Here is a 21,378-nt window from a genome sequence, read left to right on the forward strand (position 1 = left end):
GTTGATAATACATTTTATTTCCACCACGAAAACAATATAAATGTTAAAATCGTTATTTCGGAAATTAACTACCAACTACATTCTTTGAAGGTGATGTCCACATGAGCTCAAGACTTGTGCGTGGATAATGGGAAGAATGTGATTTCTGAATCATCGGAAAGCGATTATAATCACATTTTGTAAATATCCTTTTCAGTTTCAAATAATAACTCGAGTTATTTAGTATTTCGTAGAATGATATTCTAATAAATCAAGTACAGTATGTTGTTCAATCTATATATATATATATATATATATATATATATATATATATATATATATATATAAAAGCGAAATGGCACTCACTCACTGACTGACTCACTCACTCACTCACTTGCAGAACTAAAAATCTACCGGACCAAAAACGTTCAAATTTGGTAGGTATGTTCAGTTGGCCCTTTAGAGGCGCACTAAGAAATCTTTTGGTAATATTTTAACTCTTAGGGTTGTTTTTAAGGGTTTAAAGTTCGTCTTTTAGCATTTATATGCTATATTCTTCTTCTCCCAATATCTTAATTATAATTGAAATGTCCATATCATACGTTACTATAGAACTATAATCTAGATAGAGTACCTCTTCGAAACAGTTGTTAACTGACAACTAAATTAATAATTTTGTCAGGTTGGCATTAAGTTGAGTTGACTTTGTTAGGTTGGCACCAAGTTGAAGATTGAAATGCATTTATCGCGGAAAAATTGATTGGGCACTACTACTTCAATCAGAGCTATTACTGGGAATATTATATTACTAGCCGTCGAGCTCGCTTCGCTCGCCATATCCGTTTAGTCAAACGTTTAGTCAGACGTTTAGTCTAGACCCCCGACTGGATTGTCCTAACATATGATAAAAATGCTCAAATGAAAAATGCAGGCGAGCGAAGCGAGCCTGCTGATCTCATTCTTGGACGATCCAGTCGGGGGTCCAGGGGGCGGAGCCCCCTGGCTAGACGGATATGGCGAGCGAATCGAGCCTGAAGGCTAGTACAATATAACTTGAAGAATGAATCCTCGAAATTTCATGAATTTATTTGCTATCAATTAAAAACAGTTTATCATGCCATATTTCAATGAGTTTTACAATATGGATTAGTCATATGGGGTGCTGCATATGATGTACACATGGATAATCTATTCATCATTTAGAAAAATAATAGAAACCATCTTAAATAAACCAAAGTTATACCCATCTAATCTTTTTTCCATGGATTTTGATGTTGACAACTATAATGTCAAAGCTGCGTTTACAAAATAAAATTATGGTTCATAAATAAAAAACATGGTGAAAAATACAAATATCTTGACAAAGCTGATCAAGAACACACTTATCATTTCAGACGGGGTGTAACAGAGAAATATCAAGTTCATTCTACAAGACTTTCATTGATCAGAAGGTAGCTAATTTACTCAAGCAGTAAACTGATCAATGAAATACCTTTGATTTGTATTTCAAAATTAGTAAAAAGAGCATGAAAGAGTGGATTAAAGGTAGGCGCACACAGATCGTCATCGGACGGACGGCACGCATCGGACGATTAGATTTGATGCATTGTTTTCAATTGGAGTGCGGATAGGTATGCGCATTCCAATTGAAAACAATGCATCAAATCTAATCATCCAATCCGTCCGATGCGTGCCGTCCGTCCATGACGATCTGTGTGCGCCTACCTTTAGAGAGAATTTTTCTATACCTGAGTTATAGCAATTTAATATTCAATTTCAATTCTTTTTTTTTTATTTTATCGTGTTTTCTCTGCACAATATTTGTTGATTTTTGATGATTCAACTGTTCTAAAGTTTCTACTGTAATTATACCGAATTAGTTAAATTTTAACCCAAATTTTCTGCATTATTTCGAAATATTATGTTTTTCTTTTACTGTTTTGCACCTCTCACCAGCGGCAAAGAGTTTCCTTTTGCTAGTGATGCCTAGATTTTATAATTCATTTTTTTAAGTATATGTTTGAATGATTATGTTTATTTATTTATATATTTAATGATATGTCAAATTATAAAGAATTTGTAATATGTCTTAAATATTCTAAATTGAAATTCTGAAATTACTCATTTCTAAGATTTTCAATTTTGGTTGCTCATATCTGATGCTCATATCAAATAAATGTGAACATTCTCTGTTTTATTGTACTTATCCAACAAGTACATTAGAAATAATTCTATTCAACTACTGAACTCCATTATAGGCTCTTTAAAATAGGGGGATCACTATAGGATGATTATCCATAAACGTATCACTTACTTGTTGATTTCTTCCTGGAAGATGATTGAATTCGGCGTGTTTTCTGTTGCTGCCCTTTGAAGAATTGAAGACCTAAGAGCCTCAATTCTTGATTCGTTGGGCTCACTCTTGCAGGCATTCTCTGGCAAATGACTACGAGTAATTGAGCATTCACCCATACTAGATTCCCCAGTATTGTGCATTCAACAGAGCAAGTCCCAGAACACTCTTTTTTAACGCAAACCATGTAAATGGAACCATTAAAATATTTTTTCTTTGCTTATAAATAAACCCACTTTCATCTTCCCACCGAAACCCTTTATATCTTGCTTTATATACTGCTGACATGACCAAAATCACTTGAACACTTTTTAACGACTGTCACTGGACACTACCGATTTGGACACTGCCGGGGAAGAACTGTCACCCTCACATTCCGTGCAATGTATGTGCTATGAGCGATTGTGGGAGCGGGCCTTCGAAGAATTTCCAGGATTCCATTCAAAGCTGAATGCTTTCTCCTACCATCAACAGGTTCTTGACCTGTTTTTACTTTACACAAATGACTTACCTAGATATTTGATTCACTGCAAGATTTTTATGTTTGCAGATGATATTTTGTTGACTTCCTCTCATAAATCGTTACAACATGATACCAATACTCTAGCTAAATGGTCTCATAATAATTGTCTATGTCACCAAAACCAAGGTGCTACATATAACCTCATCCTACATGAAAAGAATTAGGAAACCCAAAATTAAGCACCATTGCTGTGAATGTTTCCAACTGCAGAAGCAAGATATTTTCATATGTACAAGAGATTGTCAGTTTATATCGAATTGTATAAATTAAACGTATTTAGGAGTAACAATTGACAGTCATTTTCGTTGGGATATTCGTATAAAAAATGTTTGTAATAGACTCAAACAGGTATTGGCCAAAATGTATTATATTGATGATTTAATACCTAATAAAGTGAAGAGGATGATGTATATAGCCTTGGGAGAGTCTGTTATGAGATATGGATTGCAAGGGTGGGGATTTGCTAGCAATGTTTATCTTAGGAGAATATCTTCGGAACAGAGGAAGATTTTACGTTTGGTCAGTAATTCTCAGGGAGATATTTCATATGAGAACCTTTTGAATAGATGCAAGGTTTTGAATATAAAATGTATATTTCCGTTTACTTTGATTTTAGAAAACTACTTCTGCAAAAAATATTTAGTTATGAAAGTTAATCGATATGATTTAAGGAATGAGAGGTATGTTGTACCATTTACTTCGAATAATTTAGCCAGAAACACCTTAATCTACATTGTACCAGGAACTTTCAATGATTTACCCGATAATTGTGCTGAGTTGGTTAATATGCGCCTGTTGAAAAGAAATTTGAAGATTTGGTTGAATAATTACACTTTAGATGTAACATAATGTAACTCATTATTAATGTATTGTATTGTTGTAATTCATTCTGTTCTATTTTTTGTATGTAAGTTCAGGTTGACTATATATTATAATACTCTTTAGGTTTTTGAGAGCTGAGCCAACAATTAATTAATTAATATCATGATAATTTTAACTGTTAAGTAAATTCTGTAAGTAAATTTGACAGTGTAATAAACTGATAAGTGAATTTAACTGTTAAGTAAAAATAAAGTTCACTGATATATGTATGATTATATTTGAATTTACATGTTTTGTATAATAGTACCTTGTCAAGCAGCCTCTTTGAGGTTCGCTTAAGGTAGCTTATTTATTCAATAAACGTTTTTTCTATTCTATTCTATTGACACCCTCCACTGAATCTTCTGTCTTTGTCCCTCAATGAACAGCGTTGAAAATAATACATTTCCTCGATATTGTTCTGATTTTTCAGAGTTCTAAGGGCGAAATGACGCAGGTACGTTTGTTATGTCAATCACATTAGTCAAAAGTCATGGATCCTCTCTACAACTTCTGAATAATCACTTTAGTGGGGATTTTGGCACAGTGTTATGGCCTGTGATGAGTAATCGCCAGACAATACAGTTGACCTGTGCAGGCGTCTCAAAACAAGAGTTTATTGTTAGGGAAAACCTGATTTTTGTAAAACCCTTCAACATTTCCAAATGACGACCCTCCCTTTCTTGGATCAGTCCCTTTTTCTTGGAAATATTTCTTCAAAGATGCCGATTCTATTATTAATATATTGATAAATTCCTAAAACTTCTTATTGTTTCAATGAACAAGAGAGCCTTGTAAATACGATCTATACAATTTTCAAACATTCAAGTCAATCTTGGGGCTGGTGTGAAGTTGGCTGGTAGTAATAATATTCTAACTCTCAAATCTAAAACCTAGAAATCTGAACAAACGTCACATTTTTCAAAATAACCAAAACTAATGATGTATATTATTATTTTCAGCGTTTTTTTGCCTTTTCCCAGCTTTATCGAAAACAAATGAACAGAAAATATCCAAATTTAGTGCAGAAGCTCAGCTAGGGAGTAAGAATGTAGTAATAGGACTTTGGAATAATGCAAAAGATACACCTAAAATAAGCGGGTTTTCCAGCGTTTAAGAACATTTCTGCGTTTTCTAACGTAACATAATAGAGTTAAATAATTCTAACAAAACGTAACATAATTCTGACATAATAGAGGCTTATAAAACAATAAATTAACTCCGGTTTTTGGGTCCTCTTGCTCTCCCACTCTAGATATCAAGCTACCCAATACTATATTATTATGTTATCACTTATAATATTCACCTACTGTTATCTGAATCTTAGTTTTGTAATTTTAATCACACATATTGTAATTTATAGTAAATATAATACCATATAGCTTCTGAATAATACTGCTTGCAGGAACTGTCCCCCAATCTCAGACGCATAGTCTTACTGGGGGAATTCCACTCAATCAATATGTTGTTCTTTGTACTGTTTTTGTAAAAATGTGATTCTTATTTTGTTGAATTTCAAATATAAATATGTACATGTATTGTATGCCAAGTGGAAATAAACGAATTGAATTGAATTTCTCGGTTTTAAAAAGAAGTAATATACAGAAAATGTTCAAATTTGGTAAACAGGTGCGTACAGATTCACGCTCCGCGAGCACGACCAATTCACTTTCTATCAGCTGATTATATCTGTATTCGTAAAGAAACGGATATAAAAAATACAGATATAAAAAGCTTGGCATCAGCTGTAAAAAAATGAATTGCACGTGTTTGCAGGGCGCGTAAATCTGTACGCACCTCAAGGTCCATGTTATACGAGCGCTGATAAATTGAATTAGCAACGTTACTTTTATAGTGCGCGCTAACAACGCTGTGTATAACTTGGTTCAGCGCTGCCAGCGCCGCGTTAACGCCGCGGCATTAGCGCTCGTATAACATGGGCTTTAGGCAATACCTACTATTACTATTACTAAAGTAATAGTAGGTATTGCTTCAGGTGTACAAAATGTTCTATTGGAAGAGCTGTGGTATAACGTCAAACACAAGCCCAAAATAAGTGTTTTACTTCTTTTTCTCAGCTTTTTCGAGAACAAAAAGCGTTTAAATTAGGTACAAATGATCAGCTAGGGTCTAAAAATATTATGTTGAGAGGTGCCCAATATTTCACCGAAGATAAGCTCAAAGCTGGCGTTTTCCAACATTTTTCTATATTTTTCGGTTTTTCAGTACTTCATGGACAGAAATAGTTAAAATCTGTTCCACAGGTCCGTGTAATATTTTTTCAAGTTCAGAGTAAGTTGTTTTTCCAGGGTTTTCAGGAACAACTGAATTTGAAAGTGTAAACTTGAGGTAATGGCGGTGATAAATCAGATGGATTCTTTTCCCCAGTTTCTCATTTAGTCTTCTATGCATATTTCTCCATTTATCGGAAAATTCATACTTGAGAGAGTTTGATATGAATGTTTTGTAAGTTGACCACGTCATTCCTATAATCATTTATAAGCCTGTGGTACTTTTCGTCTGTAAGTTGTGTAATTCTCATTGATTGAATAAATAAATTCCTATCTCAAATTTAAAGGCCTGATCTGAATACAATAATTTTCATAATATCTCAACAAAGTCTCTACAGAGAAATAGTTATTCATACCAATAGAAACACGATTTTTTCCATCCTGCACTACATAATTCGAATCAAACAGTTCCTGAAAGTCTCTTTCGACTTTTTGATGGAAAGGAGCATGCCCATATGAAAAATGCAGACGAGCGAAGCGAGCCTGCCGACTAGTCTCAAATAGTTCCATCGATAAAACCTATAATATTCTACTTTGAAATTTTTCAATTCACTCAAGTTTTTTATATTATTGCTGCTGGATCCTCCTTGATCCATCCATCCGCCACTGCCTGTAATTCCATGACCCCTGGACCCCGGCAGTGTCAATGGGACTCACTTTGCTCGCCTGCAAATCCCATTGAACCGGATCTCTCTTGTACATCATATCAGTCAAAAGGGTATTTTGAACTTGCTTCACTCGCTTGTTGCTTTGAAATGTGGCGCTTGGATAAGAACATCAAAATATGAACCAATACATAAGCTGAACCTCATTATGAAGTTTGAACTATTGGTTCTTGAAAAATGTGATATAAATCTTAAAAAAAGCTATGAATGACTGGGAAAACCAGGCGTGATTTGAGGAAATCCATAGAGTAAGTGCATGAAATAAATATATGTCAATTTACTCGCGAAAACTCCGGCGCTCAGAGCGAGCGAGGAGCTTGGTTGTCGGGTTCGGTGACAACAACCAAGCTCCTTGCATGCTAGCGTCAACTAGTCTCCCCGACAGCTAGTCTCCCCGACAGTAAATCCCCTACTGGTTCAGAGGGGACTAGTTGTCGGGACCGTAGACGACAACTAAGCTCCTCGGTCGCTGACGACAACTAGTCTCCCCGTCAGTAAAGCTCCTCTTTCAGGAGCTTAGTTGACGCCGTCAGTAAATCCCCTCGAATGTGGTTTCAACAGGAGCTTTACTGTCGGGGAGACTAGTTGTCGGGGAGACTAGTTGGCGCGTTCCCGACTCAGTGAGTCTAGTGGTATATTCTTCTTCTTCTTTTAATTCTTCTTCTTCTAATTTTTCTTTTTCTTCTCAATTTCTTCTTCTTCTTGTTCTTCTTCTTCTTGTTCTTCTTCTTCTTCAATAATAGATCACAGCTGGTGGTCAGTAAACAACTTGGAATGATGCCAGGAAGGGCGGGCCACGTTACAACTATTTCACACTCACACACACACACACACACACACACACACACACACACACACAGTTTTCGATGAAAAACTCAATTTCCCGGGTCGCCATTTGGATTTGGTTGGAATTTAGCTATGGTTTTACACTTAAATTGGCGAGCTGAACAAAAAAGCTTCTTATAAATTTTTTGTGAGAAAGAAAATTTAAATGTGTCTCAAATATTTGGGAAGCATAGGGGTGGCGGGGGGCAAAATTTGGAAGGTCTGGAGGTTTTCCCGTAGCCTCCAGTGTAGTATGCAACAGATTTGGTATTCAGTGATCTTTCACAGTGATCATATAGTTTTGGCTGAAAATTTTTCGTATTTGGGAAAACTTCAAATTTTCGATGTAAACTCAATTTCCCGGGTCGCTATTTGAATTTGGTTGAAATTTAGCTATGATTATAGGCTTATCTCCCGGGAGCTGGTAAAAAAAGCTTGTAATAATTTTTTTGTGGGGAAATAAATTTGAATGTGTCCCAAATATTTGAAAGATTACAGGGGTGCCGGGAGGAAGAATTTGGAAGGTCTGGAGGTTTTCCCGTAGCCTCCAGTTTAATATGCAACAGATTTGGTATTCAGTTTTCACAGTGATCTTATAGTTTTGGCTGAGATTTTTCGTATTTGGGAAAACTTTAAATTTTCGATGGAAACTCAATTTCCCGGGTTGTCATTTGAATTTGTTTGAAATTGAGCTATGGTTATAGGTTTATATCCGGGAGCTGAACAAAAAAGCTTCTAATAAATTTTTGTGGGAAACAAATTGAAATGTGTCCCAAATATTATTTGGGCGTGAACAGGGGTGCCGGGGGGAAAAATTTGGAAGGTCTGGAGTTTTTCCCGAAGCCTCCAGTGTAGTATGCAACAGATTTAGTATTCAGTTTTCACAGCGATCTTATAGTTTTGGCTGGGAATTTTTCGTATTTGTGAAAACTTCAAATTTTCGATGAAAACTCAATTTCCCGGGTCCCAATTTGAATTCGGTTGAAATTCAACTATGGCTACAGGCTTATCTCCGGGGGCTGAACAAAAAAGCTTTTATCGAATTTTCTGTGCGATGCTGATTTCAAATGTCGAAAAAAATTGGGGGTCTCTAGGGGGCCAGGGGGGTGAGATTTTCGTGATTTGGAGGTTTTCCCATAGCTTCTAATACGTTCCCTAATTGATTTCGAGGTTGGTTCTCCGTGACAAACAGCCGTATTGGCTGTGAATTTTTTCTCTATGTGGCTTTAATATAATAAAGATTTGATCTGTAACCTGGAATAGTGAACAAGTTCATATTTATTAAAATCAGTTTTTAATCCATGCCTCCGATAAAACAATAACATCTGGCTTTTTCTTCATTTGATTCAAGTATAAAATAAATACATCAAAATTCTTTTTAATACTATAAATGTTCATATGGAAAACTGTAAGATTGTCAGTGTCAAAAACATTATTATATTGTTAAATTGAGGATATAAATACTGGTACACAATCATTATTGATTTCCATTCAAAGCTCAAAATTATAACCCAATAAACGAAAGAAAACTAATGAAAAGAAGAAGAGAAAAATTACAGTAAAAAAAAACAACCGTTTAAAAAAACGTTAAAAAAACAAACAGTTTTATAGTGAGGTATATTGATTTTAATTTCTGCTTCCAAAAATTTGATAAATCATTCAAGCCTGAATATGTGCGTAATGTTCACTCCTCTAGATATGCTTCCTATATTCTAGAGAGAAATAATTCAACAATCAACATTCATTATTATCCTTAGCCTATCCTTATTCCTCATCATCATTAATTCAAAAGATAACCAGATTCTGCTTATTTAAATAGCAAATACTGGACTAACTGAACAGCACAAAGTGCCGCGTCTTTCTTCGAATTGAGTTATTTTTGTGTGTTTGGATAAAAATTTGAATTTTAAAACAATTGCATTAAAAATTATCAGTGAATACTTCTATTGAAAAGTATTGCAGGAGCTCTTACCAAGGTAATACTGTTCAGCTGTGTACAAATTACTGGCTTTGGGTGAAGTGTATCTCGGTGAGTGTTGGCCAAAATCCTCAGGGCCATACTGAAACAAAACATTATAAATATAAATTCAGTTAGTAATATCATATGATAAATCTCACGATGCTCTCGAGTCACAATCGAGAAGAGTGAATTAGAATTGTTTCTAAAAATAATTTTCATTTGCTAAAGCTTCTTGAAAAGTTGGTCGTAATGAAGTCATCCTTATCAACAAACTGTACAATCAACATTATAATTCAAATTAATTACATTAATTATATTCTAATGTGAATCATGTCGTTTCTCTCGATTTTTTCAAAGAGAAGAGGGAGATATTTGATTGATTGATTATATGCCTTTATTAGGGCGGAGTTGGGACTCTAGGTCCTCTCTACCATTTAACCCTAAGAGAGAGAGAGAGAGTGAGGGGGGGTGGGATGGAGAGAGATTGATTGAGTACTTTATTTATGTAGATTACAATATACAGGGTCTGTATAATAAGTAACTGGACTGACCTCAGGAAATTCTTTATTGGCAAAATATATACAATTTTTATTAAGAAATCTCTAAAGTAGTCCCCATTGGAGTAGTGAGTCGATAACACGCTGATACCGGATTCTCCAATCCCTGAACGCTCCCTGGAAGTCGGCAACCTCTATGCTGTCTAGAGCCCTCGTCGTAGCACGTTCAACGTTTTCCAGAGTCCCGAACCGTGTCCCCTTAGTTGTCTCTTGATGTTGGGGAGCAAAAAGAAGTCCGGTGGTGCCATATCCGGGCTGTAAGGAGGATGTGGCAACGTTACCCTCAACTGTTTGGCCAACTGCTCGGTGACGAGCAGGCAGGTGTGCGACGGAGCATTATCGTGATGGAGGATCCACGAATCGGCAATCCCCGGACGGAGTCGATGAACCCGGGCGGTTAGTCGACGGAGCACCTCTATGTAGTAGTTTTTGTTCACAAAGAGTTTGTGCCACCGGGCTGTAAACGGCCAGTACTTCAGAGAGGTGCTCCGTCGACTAACCGCCCGGGTTCATCGAGTCCGTCCGGGGATTGCCGATTCGTGGATCCTCCATCACGATAATGCTCCGTCGCACACCTGCCTGCTCGTCACCGAGCAGTTGGCTAAACAGTTGAGGGTAACGTTGCCACATCCTCCTTACAGCCCGGATATGGCACCACCGGACTTCTTTTTGTTCCCCAAGAACAAGAGACAACTTGAGGGGACGCGGTACGACGAGGGTTGTAGACAGCATAGAGGTTGCCGACTTCCAGGGAGCGTTCAGGGATTGGAAAATCCGGTATTAGCATGTTATCGACTTTAATGGGGACTACTTTGAAGATTTCTAAAGAAAAGTTGTACATATTTTGCCAATAAAAAATTTCCTGAGGTCAGTCCGGTTACTTATTATACAGACCCTGTATACTGGCTTATACATTTATATACAATAGCTTACAATACAGCAAAATTATAGATGAATTTACATAATATAGACCAAGAAAATAATTATTGAACTGTATATGATATGAAAAAAGCAATTTGGAATAACAACTATAGATACTGTAATTTTGTTATGCATCTACATAAATTGGCGGAGCTTTGGACATATCAATGTCCATTCTTCGGAAAGAATATTTAAAAATATATCCTTCCCACTAACTCTGTACCAAATCAGATTGATTGATTGATTGATTGAGTACTTTATTTATGTAGATTACAATATATACTGGCTTATACACTTATATACAATAGCTTACAATACAGCAAAATTATAGATGAATTTACATAATATAGACTAAGAAAATAATTATTGAACTGTACATGATATGAAAAAGTAATTTGTAATATAATAACTATAGATAATTATATTGTTATGCATCTACATAAATTGGCGGAGCTTTGGACATATCAATGTCCATTCTTCGGAAAGAATATTAAAAATATCCTCCCCACTAACTCTCTACCAAAAAAGAAAGAGAGAGAGAGAGAGAGACAGAGAGAAATTAGATTTAGAGTTCCTTATTGATAAAATCGCTTCGCTTATATGGGCTACTTGATTCAAATAAAAACAATTTAAAAACTTTTAGTACCCTTTTATTAAAATACTTTAACGACTACCGACTAGTTTCGACCATAGGTCATTTTTTATGTTGTTTTTATTTCTTAATTCATGTATGTTACAATATATAATGACTTATTCACTAATTTACATTGAATGACAGTGCTGCTATTCAACGAATTTTACAAAGAAGTATGAAAAGTTATTATTTAGAATGAAGATTGAATGCTATTTGAATAACGATATACTATAATATTGTGATAAATCGGCGGTGTTACTAAAAATAATTGTCGACTCTCTGAAAAGGATATAAAATAATATCCTTCCCATTAACACACGACCGGGAAGAGAGTTAGATTGATTAAAGAGAAAGAGAGAAGGACAGATAGACAGATAAATGACTAATATTTACACTTTACAATAAAAGTAATGTGGACGAAAAAGGCAATAAGAGGCCCCTCTTCCATTTAAGATTGAGTGCTTATTGAGTATTTATGTTGATTATTTTTCTTTATTTATGTATATTCAAGTTTTAGATGAATTTACATAATATGAACTTGAGAAGACTCCAGCTCCACACAGCCCTTTACAAAAAAAATAAAAAATAATTAGATTACAAATTGATAATAAAAATAAAATCTTTACTAACAAATACAATTAAAATAAAAATATAATCTTAATCTCAACTAAGCGATACACGACCAAGAAATAAGAGAGAGACTTTGGAATTTGATCAGAGAGAGAAAGAATGATAGTAGACAGCTGAGACCAAATGGACTTGAAATTCAACCGGTTTATTTTGCAAAACCTAGCGTCTACTGAATTACTAATGCTAATGCCAATGTTAAATGAGCCAAGACATGATAGAGGTAGCGCTACAAATAATGTTGCTTTGTGGTCTGATGAGTTAGTATAATACGGCTCATATATAACTTATAACTTAATATTACTATTATTGATCCTGATGGTACATCAATCTGATAGAGGTTAATGGTCATCAATTACTTCCTGATACCATACTCCAAACGACGTCACTTCTAATTCAATATTACAACACTTATCCGATCATTGCTAATGGAAACGTATTCTGCTATATCATTTTCCAATAGTAGACAAATAATTTGTTGAAACACTGCGTACGATTTACGTACAATAGTTAAATTGCAATATTCTAATCGAGCGCCTATTATTTTTGCTTTACTCGAGAGGTTTTTCACTCATATTTGACTCGCATATAAATAAGAAAATATCGAAGAGATTGCATTGCATAAGCGACTCATGGAATAAGCTAGACAGATAAATGACTAATATTTACACTTTACAATAAAAGTAATGTGGACGAAAAAGGCAATAAGAGGCCCCTCTTCCATTTAAGATTGAGTGCTTATTGAGTATTTATGTTGATTATTTTTCTTTATTTATGTATATTCAAGTTTTAGATGAATTTACATAATATGAACTTGAGAAGACTCCAGCTCCACACAGCCCTTTACAAAAAAAATAAAAAATAATTAGATTACAAATTGATAATAAAAATAAAATCTTTACTAACAAATACAATTAAAATAAAAATATAATCTTAATCTCAACTAAGCGATACACGACCAAGAAATAAGAGAGAGACTTTGGAATTTGATCAGAGAGAGAAAGAATGATAGTAGACAGCTGAGACCAAATGGACTTGAAATTCAACCGGTTTATTTTGCAAAACCTAGCGTCTACTGAATTACTAATGCTAATGCCAATGTTAAATGAGCCAAGACATGATAGAGGTAGCGCTACAAATAATGTTGCTTTGTGGTCTGATGAGTTAGTATAATACGGCTCATATATAACTTATAACTTAATATTACTATTATTGATCCTGATGGTACATCAATCTGATAGAGGTTAATGGTCATCAATTACTTCCTGATACCATACTCCAAACGACGTCACTTCTAATTCAATATTACAACACTTATCCGATCATTGCTAATGGAAACGTATTCTGCTATATCATTTTCCAATAGTAGACAAATAATTTGTTGAAACACTGCGTACGATTTACGTACAATAGTTAAATTGCAATATTCTAATCGAGCGCCTATTATTTTTGCTTTACTCGAGAGGTTTTTCACTCATATTTGACTCGCATATAAATAAGAAAATATCGAAGAGATTGCATTGCATAAGCGACTCATGGAATAAGCTTGACACATCAAGAATTTCTTGAGCTGATAGCAATAAAAAACATCGAGGCTCAAGTATTGTTAATGTTGTTGATTTCACAATGCTACAATTGTACAATACACATTGCTACAGGGCAATAGACAGTATCACAATGAACAAGTAGTTTGTTACAGAATAAAACCAATATAATAACTATTCTCAGAATATTTCTGTTCACTAGGCTATTGTTTATAACTTATTGAATTCTTTATTACTTTGGAATATTAGTAACAGTCAGGCAGTTTAGGTAGGCCTATCAACAATAAACATTACAATCTTATCCCATATTATGGTATAGAAAATACCTAATATTGCTGATAGGTTATTATTATTATAAGCTGCAGAGCTTTCAAAGTGGAGGATGCTGAATATAATAATGATTTATTTCTTAGACTTGGTGGTGTTTCTCTCCTTTGCCTATCAGCTTCGAATTATCATTTAGAGAGAATTCACTTTTCTCTCCACTCCATTTGCTCCCATACTTTTTACCTCTGGTATAAGAGCACGCTCATTAATTTTCATTCTAAAATTATCAATGAAATTCATCATTGGTGATATTTGCCAGAATATATAGTTTTGAGGTCCGTGAAGTTGGCCCCACCCATGAAAGCACTAACGTTGAAAATGGTACCATTGGTTAGTGCTTCGTTAGTGCTGGATAGTGCTTTGAACCCCCCATTGTTAGTGCCTGTCCAGTTCTGGATTTATGATGGAAAAACCATGGATAGGGCTTACTTCACAGTGAACTTGGCCTCACCCAGTCAGATCTCGGCCCCCAAGTAAAATACAAGGTCGTAAATGGTATCATTGGATAGTGCTTTGTTAGTGCTGGGAGGAGCACCAATCCCCATCTTTAGTGCTTGTCCCATTCAGGAGTTATGATGAAAAAACCTTGGGTGGGGCTAACTTCACAGTGTACTTGCCCCCCCTCCTATCAAAGCTCGGCCCCCAAGTGAGATACAAGTTTGTAAATGGTATCATTGGTTAGTGCTTCGTTAGTGGTGGCAGAAGCACCAATCCCCATTTACAGTGACTTGATAGAGACAGTGTGGCCATTGAGTGTCACACTTTTGATTGGCTAGCTCGATCACGTGGTACAAATCCGCCATTAAGATTCCAAACAAACTGGAATCCTCTATAGCATCATTGTACTGCGACACTGCGACATTGGAATTTCAATATTTTAAACTTATTTTAATTGTGGATTTCGATAAATTGCATCAAGCATTTTGGAAGGTAAGCTATTTTCTATTTATAATAGGCTAATATGTGTAAGTTTTAAGGCAATTAATGAAATGGCGTAGGTCTTGTAGCCTAACATGCTTTCATTTGTTGGGGTTATTTCATTATGTAGTTTTAGTGTCTTGTTGTTATTATTATTCTTGGAAAATCTTTTTGATACATAAACAAGAGCTTCTTACTCTTCTGACACAGATTTAATTTGATCGAAGAAGAGGTAACTTGAATTCTTGTATTCCCATCCTTGTCGTGAAACAAATAAATTTCTAGGTTAGGATTTCTCATGTACCTATAAACTGTAAAATTATACAACTTTTTCAATTATAGACTTACTATAATAACTTTGAAAGCATAATTATCACTTACTTTATTCATACAATGTAGGATAGAAAATGATCTGCAGTTTATTACTACTAACTTACTACAGACTTGAAAAATCACTTGAAACATAGTACCGTACCATATGGTTTACCGTATTTGATTTGATTGTATTAAATTAAATCGAGACAAACATTTGTAATGAAATTATTCTATTTCACTGCATTTAAAAATGTTGTGTATTTGTTAATGATATGTTGTACTTTTTGCAGGTTACATGAAGGAAGATGACACTTCAAGATGAACTTTCCTGGATGTAAATAATCATCTTTGTTTCATAACTCAAATAAGGTAAGACCATAATGGTGCTTATTGTAATAATTTTATTGTAAGGTTCTTTTTCAGGCATGTTTTTATGAAAGGCCTGCATCCAGTAGGACAACTGAAAAATAACTCTTACAATCTCAAATTTCATATGAATATGCTCTATTCCAATTTATACCTGATTCAAACCTTACATTGCAGCATGCAGGCTTATGGCAATGCATTTTCTTATATGAATAAGAGCTTACTGTTTCCATTAAATATTTCTTTATTCAATATTTTTCATTTATTAGGCTATAGTTTAAAGTAGAAATTTATACATAAAACTTTTGTAAAACTAGCCTAGCCTACTCTTATTTTCAAAGTATCTTTGTTCTTCCTGAGATGAATCTTGTTTATTACAAACTAATAAAAAATAATAATCAAATCATTGAAAAAATAGAAGATAAGTTTTTATAATTATAACATAGACAATTTCAATGTATTATCAATGATAATAATGACTATTCAGGGGTATTAACATCGATGATTCCATAAATAGCCAAAATACTATTTTACATGTATAGAGATAACTCTAGAACTCTTCAAAATGCTTTTCAAGTTACTGGTTTCAACATAATTTCGCCAGATGAGACCCCTCAATTTGTGAACAAAATAATTTTATTGAAAAATATCATTGTACAAAATGAGTCCATGACTCAACAAAATGAATGAACTGGTTATTGAGGTTATCCATGCTTATTGAAAATGTATTAAATAATCATTCTGACTAACTTATAACTTCTTGATATATAGTTCACTTACTTGAGTCGCGGACGCGTTTCGAGCTCATGTGACTCATCCTCGGCTCTTTGAGCTAAGACCGGTCTCAGCTCAAAGCGTCAAGGATGAACAACATAGCTCGAAACGCATCCGCAACTCAAGTATGTGAACTGAGTTGATCACAATAATGAATGAACTGTCTAACAAGCAATGAAATGCATTGGATTCTGATGTTGTTATTTTTTTATACAATGTTTCAGATGGTTGGATGCTCAGCATTTGGGTGCACAACTAGATCGGAGAAGGGGTATGTAATGAAGAAGTATCCCAAGGATCCAGCAAGAAGAAAGGTATGGGCAGTCAAGGTGAAGAGGAAAGGATGGACACCCAGTGACACATCAGTGCTCTGTGAACTACATTTCGAGCAATCCATGTGGGAGAAAACGAGGGAAGATGGAACCAAAAAGCTGAAGCCGAATGCTTATCCAACGATCTTCTCTTTTTCTTCAAAAAAGGAACCCAGAAAACCTCCTAAGGTACGTGAAACTACATCAATGAACTACACCGCTGCATCAACACTGCCATCAACATCAGCTTCTGCTCAACCCACAATGTTCAATCCTGCTACTGAAACATCCCAGAAATCAGACATATTGCTTGACCAACACACAATGGAATCTACTTCATCCCTCCTAGAACAACAAAACAAAAAATTATTCCTAAAGAACCAAAAGTATAAGAAGCAGTTGAGGCAACTAAAATTGAAATTGAAGAGAAGTGAGGTAATTAATGAAAACAAATATAACAAAGTATTCAACCCAGACCAGATTCAAGCATTGCAGCGCTCATCCACTAGGAATTTGAAATGGAGTACTGAAACAGTTTCAAATGCTTTAAAATTGAAATTTGCGTGTGGAAATAATGGATACAGAGAGCTTTTGAAACAGGGTATGCCTCTACCATCACTGAGGACATTGAGAAGACGGCTTGAAAACCTCCACTTTGATAGTGGAGTACTCAACGAGGTTTTTGAGTTTCTCCAAATAAAAATAAGTACATTCTCCTCCTCCCAGGAAAGAGACTGTGTTATATTATGCGATGAGATGGCTATCACTCCTGCAAGTACATATGACACAAAACTGAAGAAATATTTTGGGAATGTAACGTTGCCTGAGCACACAGGAATTGCTTCTCACGCTTTTGTTGTGATGCTAGGAGGCATCACGTCACGGTGGAAGCAAACCGTTGCTTATCACTTCACAGGAGACAATATTGATGCCTCAATCTACGAGAAAATTATTTTCGAAATCATTGAAAAAGCAGAAGCTGTGGGACTGAAAGTGATCTGCATCACATCGGATATGGGGGCAGCCAACAAAGGTTTGTGGAAAAGATTGGGAGTAATGGCTGGTCGTCATTGCCAAACAAAAAATTCAATAACTCATCCACTGGATGCAACCAGAAGTATACTTATCATGGCAGATGTTCCTCATCTTTTTAAAAACATTAAGAGTATGCTAGTGAACAACAAAATTATTCGTGTTCCTGAAGACATTGTTGAGAAAAATAACTTGAGCAGTTGTTGGGTGGAGGCTCAACACATTCAAGATTTGATTAATTATCAGGAAAAGATGGAGTTCAAGTTGGCACCGAAATTAAGTCAAGAGGATCTCACTCCAACTCACTTTCGAACAATGAGAGTGTCAACATCTACTCATGTTGTGAGTCATGATGTGAGTAGTGGATTGAAATTTTTAGCTGCTCAATGCAATAAAGCAGAATATAAAACAACAGCTTGGTTCATTGATCAAGTTGAAAGATGGTTCAAATTGATGACTTCAAGACACCCAGTCAATGCACTTAGCAAAGAGAAGCTTCAGATCTACGAAGAGGTGATTGAATTTCTAAGAAACTTCATTGACTTATTCACTAGGATTGAAGTAGGAGAAAAAAAGCACTGGAAGCCATCACAAACAGGGGTCAACATTTCAACCAAGTCAATCCTGGACCTACAAAAAGAACTACTGAGTGAAGACCACTACAAGTTCCTTCTGACAGCTCGCTTCACTCAAGATTGTTTGGAGAATTTGTTCAGCAGTGTGCGCATCAAACAAGTGATTCCAAACGCGGCTCAATTCAAAAACATTCTAAGACTGATCAGTGTTTCTCAATTCCTGAGTGATGTGTCTAAGACAAGCTACGAAGAGGATGATAGGGAGATGCTTAGTGGCTTCTTGAACGTCTTAGAAAAAAAAACAAAATGTGTACCGACTGAAGAAACTTTCACCGACATTGAAACGACGTACGAACCTCCAATAATGAGCTACAGTGATCTCAGTGCACTGTATAACGTTTGTGGGTACATCATGTCCAGCATAGTTAAAAATGGAAAAACATGTGAGGTATGTGTTGGAAGTGTTGGCACAAAAACTTACAATGAGTCACTGGAGTATGCAGGTTTCACTCGCATAAAGTGCTTCCGAGAAAAGTGCCTCTTCTTCTGCAACAACATAACTTTTGATTTTTTTCGAAAATTAGAGAACATTTTCTTGAAATATTGGTGTGTTGCAAAGGATTGCGATATGGACTTGAAAGAGTTTTTTCGTAGGAAGATGGAGATGGTTGATGGGACTCACATTATTGACTGCCACAACATCAAGCATCAGATAGTGATGAGATTCAGTGTATTCAGACTTAAAATTTCCAGTAAAAGGAGATTCAAAAACTTGAATAAAACTAACAGCAGTAAATCGGTAGCTATGCATTCGATTTAGACAGTTAGTTGATTGATTCATTGATTAGTAAATTAAATTGCCGGTTCTGTTTTAAAATCAATAATAGTCAGGATGAACAGATCGATACTTGTATAATTGTAGCTATGTTTTATTGAATACTGTGAATCTGTATAAATAGATAGATAGATAGATAGTTAGATGAATAGATTGACAACTATACGCATTTCCTTAAGATAGCTAATTTTATTTAAATTAACAATAGTCATGATGATTAGATAGATAGATAGATAGATAGGTTATAATATAATTATGTAGGGTATGAGAATGAATAGATAGATAGTAGATTGACAATTATTATAATATGCATTTCCTTGAGATAGCTAATTCTATTAAAATTGATAATAGTCATGATGATTAGATTGATAGATAGGTGAAATATATATTTATGTAGGTAAGTAGATAGATAGTAAATTATGAATAGATTGATACATACTATATGCATAACCTTAAATTAATTAGGCAGTTCATTTTATTTATATTTATAAAATAGTCATGATGTATAGATAGATAGATAAGATTAGGTCGTCTATGAATTTGTTGGCAGTTTCTTATTGTCATAATAACTGTTTCGAATATAATAGTCATGATGAATATAATATGATCTGATAGTTATGATGAATAGTCATGTAATAAATTATATCAACTCATAGAACTAAAAAGTGGCAACTCATAGATATAAAGTGGCAAAGAATCAACTCCTTCCATCACTATTCTTTTTAGCAAATATGTTTTTGGCAAGCAATGCAACCATAACTTACTGTACAGTTTTATTGTAGTTCTCCTTTCTGATGAGTTAATTCTTGATAATTAATACTAAATAATTAATTCTTGTTGAATTACAGTATATCAATAAAAATGTATAATATTATGTTCTTTGTATTCTAATTTATGCTCAAATGTTCACCCATACACGTATAGAAGGTTGACATGTTGTTATAAATATTATTAGACTGTAAAGCTGCGTTTACACTATGTAACTTTGTTATAAAACTTTGATATATCAAGTTCAATAGAAATGTTACAAATTCGTGTTTTATAATATTGGAACAAGAAGGTTAAATGTATAAAAATTATGTTATATAACAAATTTTTCCTTTCCCACATGAAGTGGGTAACCTGTAATAAGTTACAGAATTCGGTGAAATAGGTGAGGGGGGAGTAGAATCATCAGCTGATAATATTATGAGAGCTTATTCATAAACTCATTTTTCAATCAAAAGTTGTATAACAAAGTTACAACATAGTGTAAACGCGGCTTAAGACTGTTACAATTCTATTGCATAATCATCTGCCTAATATAATAAGAAAGAAAACATTAGGGGTGTTCACGGTGCATAAATATGCTATTCTGCTATCCTGGCAATTTTATTTAAATTCCCCGTTGCATCAGGAAATGCAAGATGATAATGGACAGCAGCCAGCTGATTAACTTATTCATGGTACAAATTCCACCAACTAGCAGAATAGCATATATATGCATCGTGTACACCCCTATAATAATACCTATTTCATTTCACATGACATCGTACTATTACAATATAAAAATATGGACCATAGGATTTTGATGAGCATGATTCTATTTTCCTCAGTCTTTTTGGCTTTCAACTATAATTTTGTCCTGTCTTGTCATGGGAATTAAGTTATATCAGTTTGTGTAGAAGGGCCAAATCTCCCCTTCATCCAAAGAAATACAGGGTTGCCAAATCATTTAAAATTGCAACTTTCTCTAATTTCCGATTCAACGTCAGAATTGTATGTAGAGTATCATTTCCGATATCCTAGTAGTACTCAAAACCATTGGAAACATTGCGAAGTTTGTTTTTTCTATTGAATATAACTTTTCTTAGAATTATGGGGCGTCGTAATGCGTAATAATTATTTATCAAATTAAGAGGGAGAATGTCTCCCTTTTATTGGTGTTTGGATCATTCTTATCCGACCTATAGTTTTTTTTTAATTGATGATTATGTTCGCAATGTCAAGACATTTCAAGCAGAAAACATGAAATTTCTGACATCCTCGAAACTTTTCTGTTTCAAAAGATAAGTAGGTGATGAAAGGGAGAAAGTTTCTCAGAAATAATTTAAATTATTTTTCCAACTGTCAAACGTACTCGGAAGAGCGTATTTTGGCCTCTCAGGAGTTCCAAAGTCAAGGATAGCGGCTGAATGGTGTGCCA

General features: G+C 34.7%; 1 protein-coding gene across 5 annotated transcripts in view; it reads right to left on the reverse strand.

Annotated features, from left to right (window-relative positions):
- LOC111053130 (transcription factor 12) overlaps nt 1-21,378 on the reverse strand; it is a 167,702-nt gene that overhangs the window by 54,234 nt on the left and 92,090 nt on the right. For all 5 annotated transcript variants that reach the window (XM_039441352.1, XM_039441347.1, XM_039441349.1 and 2 more), the window contains one exon: nt 9,470-9,557. In XM_039441352.1, the coding sequence (XP_039297286.1) occupies nt 9,470-9,557 (88 nt within the window). The remainder of the gene's footprint in view (nt 1-9,469; nt 9,558-21,378) is intronic.

The sequence above is a fragment of the Nilaparvata lugens genome, chromosome X, assembly GCF_014356525.2.
Source record: "Nilaparvata lugens isolate BPH chromosome X, ASM1435652v1, whole genome shotgun sequence".
NCBI classification, from domain to species: Eukaryota; Metazoa; Arthropoda; class Insecta; order Hemiptera; family Delphacidae; genus Nilaparvata; species Nilaparvata lugens.